The 3,066-nt window shown below is 39.1% G+C and overlaps 1 protein-coding gene across 1 annotated transcript; it reads right to left on the minus strand.

The window, feature by feature from the left end:
- Positions 1 to 653: 653 nt before the first annotated feature.
- LOC105058930 (pentatricopeptide repeat-containing protein At1g50270) lies at positions 654 to 2,543 on the minus strand. Its single transcript, XM_010942015.4, has one exon. The coding sequence runs from the start codon at positions 2,520 to 2,522 to the stop codon at positions 711 to 713; it is 1,812 nt and encodes a 603-aa protein (XP_010940317.1). The 5' UTR covers positions 2,523 to 2,543; the 3' UTR covers positions 654 to 710.
- Between the last annotated feature and the right edge of the window lie 523 nt (positions 2,544 to 3,066).

Consider the following 3,066-nt stretch of genomic DNA (forward strand, 5'->3'; position numbering starts at 1 on the left):
ATTATTATTTTTTTATTGATGTTCCTTTTATTGATGTTAGGGACAACAAAGAATTGGATATCGATCAAACCAGCAAATATCTATATCTACATCGTAATTAAAAATTTCAAATCCATAGTATTCATCTATGATCAGATTGAATTGAGTCAAATAGAGGTGTGGATCAGATTGGATCAGATCAAATAGATAAAAAAAATTGAATTGAGTTGGCTAAAGAACTATTTATGTAAATATTATAAAATAATTATAATTTTAAAAAAATGATTTAGATTAAGATTATACTAGATCGGATGACATACTATTATTCATATCCAATCTGAACCTACTTCAGATATTTTTTTAGAACACATATCCATTTCGAGTTCTAATCAAGTCGAAAATCTAGTGAATCAGCTAAAATTACCAACCCTATTTGATGTAATGGACTATCTGAGCACATAGTTTGCTATTGCCCTAGGCTGGTATAGATGTAAATATTTGACACCAAGGTAGGCAATAATGGTTTCCTAATCTTTTCTTGCACGGTGAGATGATTAAAAAATGCTGGCCAAAATACTCCACCAAATTGAGGCGGGCCTTTTTTACCCCTCAGCGAAAGACTAATGAAGCATTTTGAAGCTAAAGAAAGACCAGAAAAATATTGATGACAAAACTGATAGAGAATTAATAATGATTGTCAAGCTTCAGGCTCATCCTGCATCCATTTCAAATTAAGCTTGATGGCTATCAGGAACATAGCCTTCCAACTTTATCAGCTCGGTCAATCCATCTAAAGTTTCATATATGTTCTTGGATTCTGAATGCGACTCGCCAAAGGCAACAAATTCATGTATAGCACCAGTTACTTCTATCCAACTACATCCTCTAGTCTTCTCCACACTTCTTCCCTTCATGGTCCTCCTTAGATTGGCAGCTTCATCCCACTTGCGAGACAGAGAATAGATGTTCGCTAAGAGCACATATCTACCACTGTGATGAGGCTCCATTCTAACAAGATGCTTCCCTATGCTTTCACCCAACTCAAAATTTTTGTGGATCATGCAAGCATTAAGCAAAGCTCCCCATATGCCAGCACTTGGCTCCATAGTCATGCTTTCTATCAAACATAATGCTTCGCGTAACCGTCCAGCTCGCCCTAATAGATCAACCATGCAGCCATAGTGCTCTAACTTAGGACTGATCCCACAGTCCTTAATCATACAGTCAAAATAACTTTGCCCTTGATCTACCAATCCCCCATGAGAACATGCACAAAGAACACCTATGAAGGTAACCTCATTAGGTTGCACCCTTTCCTTTACCATCTGCAAGAAGAGATCCAAACACTCCGAGGCACGTCCGTGCATCGCCATTCCACTGATCAAGGCGGTCCATGGGTACACATCCTTTTCAGGTATTACATGAAAGATCATGAATGCATCATCTATGCAACCACATTTAGCATACATGTCTATCAATGCTGTTCCAAGAATGGAATTCAGTTCTAACTTGTTCCTTTCTATGTAACTATGAATCCATCTCCCTTGATCCAATGCCCCCAGCTGCGCACAGGCGGTCAACACAGTAGCTAGTGTCACTTGATTTGGTTTCATACCTCTGACAAGCATATCTCGGAAGAAAGATAGAGCGTCTATGAACTCATTACACTGAACATAGCCAGCAATCAACGCACTCCAAGAGACAACATTTCTACAAGGCATTTCTTCAAACAATCTTCTAGCATGATCACAATAGCCGCATTTAGCATACATATCCACAAGTGCACCACCTATGTATGCATCCCACTTCACCCTCCCACACTCCACATAGAAGCCATGGATGCATTTCCCAAGCCAAATATTCCCAACCATAGCAGCACCCTTAAGGACACTCACAACGATCACCTCATCAATCTCAACACCCACGGACTTCATCTCAGCAAAAAGAGCTAGACCCTCCACCGGTCGATCATTATCCACATACCCATGAACCATGGCCGTCCAAGAGATAAAATCTCTATTACGAATTCCATCAAACAGCTTACGAGCAGAGCCAAAGTCACCAGCTTTAGCATAAACCGCGACCAAAGAATTCTGTACAAAGGAGTCATTATCAAACCCAAGTTTCGAGATTTGGGCATAGATCTGGTTTGGATTTTCGTTTTGAGATCTGGAGAAGGCTTTGAGGACCAAAGGGTATGTGTGCTCGTTAGGAAAAACTCCATCTCGAAGCATTTGGGAGTAAAGATTGATGGCTTTAACATGGTGGGAACGCAAGGAGTAGCCTCTTAGGATGGTGTTATAGAGAGAGACGTGGGGTCTATATATTTGATGGAAGATGAGAGAGGCGTAGGAGATGTCGGCGGGGAGGGAGAGGGAGGCCAGATGGAGGATTTTGGCGGTCGGGAAGGCATCTCCGGGGAGGCCGGATGTGACGAGAAGGGAGTGGATTTGCTTGAGATGGTCCACGGTTCGGCATTCTTTCAGCAAGGAGAGGAGGTGAGCGCGCAAGGGTGTGAGCTTAGCGGGTACCGCTGCAGGCATAGAAACCAAAATGTATCATCATCCAACATCAACAACAATGGCATCTAATATTAAAAGTGAGGTCATTGGAGAAAATCAATATTATCATATGACTGTTTTGTGATTAAAATTTTCTAGTGTAATATTCTATCAATCAGAATAAGTGTGACAACAAAAATATACATTTGGAGGGTAAATTTTAAAAAATATATATTTTTAATTTTACTGTTAATTTTTTAATTCAATTTTTTATTTTCTCCATCTCTTTTACTTCCTGATGTATGCTATCTATTTGGTGTTTTTCTACCTTTTGTAAACTAATATTAAAGTTCCCTTTGGCTGTTGATAGTGTTGATTGATGAGAAGAGACACCACTAATCTCCACATTTTTTGTTTCTTAGAAAGGTGAGTTAGGAATATTTTTATCGAATTATATTCGGTATTTTTCAAAAATTGCCACTCTATTGTAGCTTGTTACATGAATGTTTGTTTTATTTCGACCCAAATATCCTTTGCCGTATGATGTCAGTTAATAGATAGAAGAAAAAGAAAAAAAAAAAGGAAC

This window comes from Elaeis guineensis, chromosome 16 (assembly GCF_000442705.2).
Source record: "Elaeis guineensis isolate ETL-2024a chromosome 16, EG11, whole genome shotgun sequence".
NCBI lineage: Eukaryota > Viridiplantae > Streptophyta > Magnoliopsida > Arecales > Arecaceae > Elaeis > Elaeis guineensis.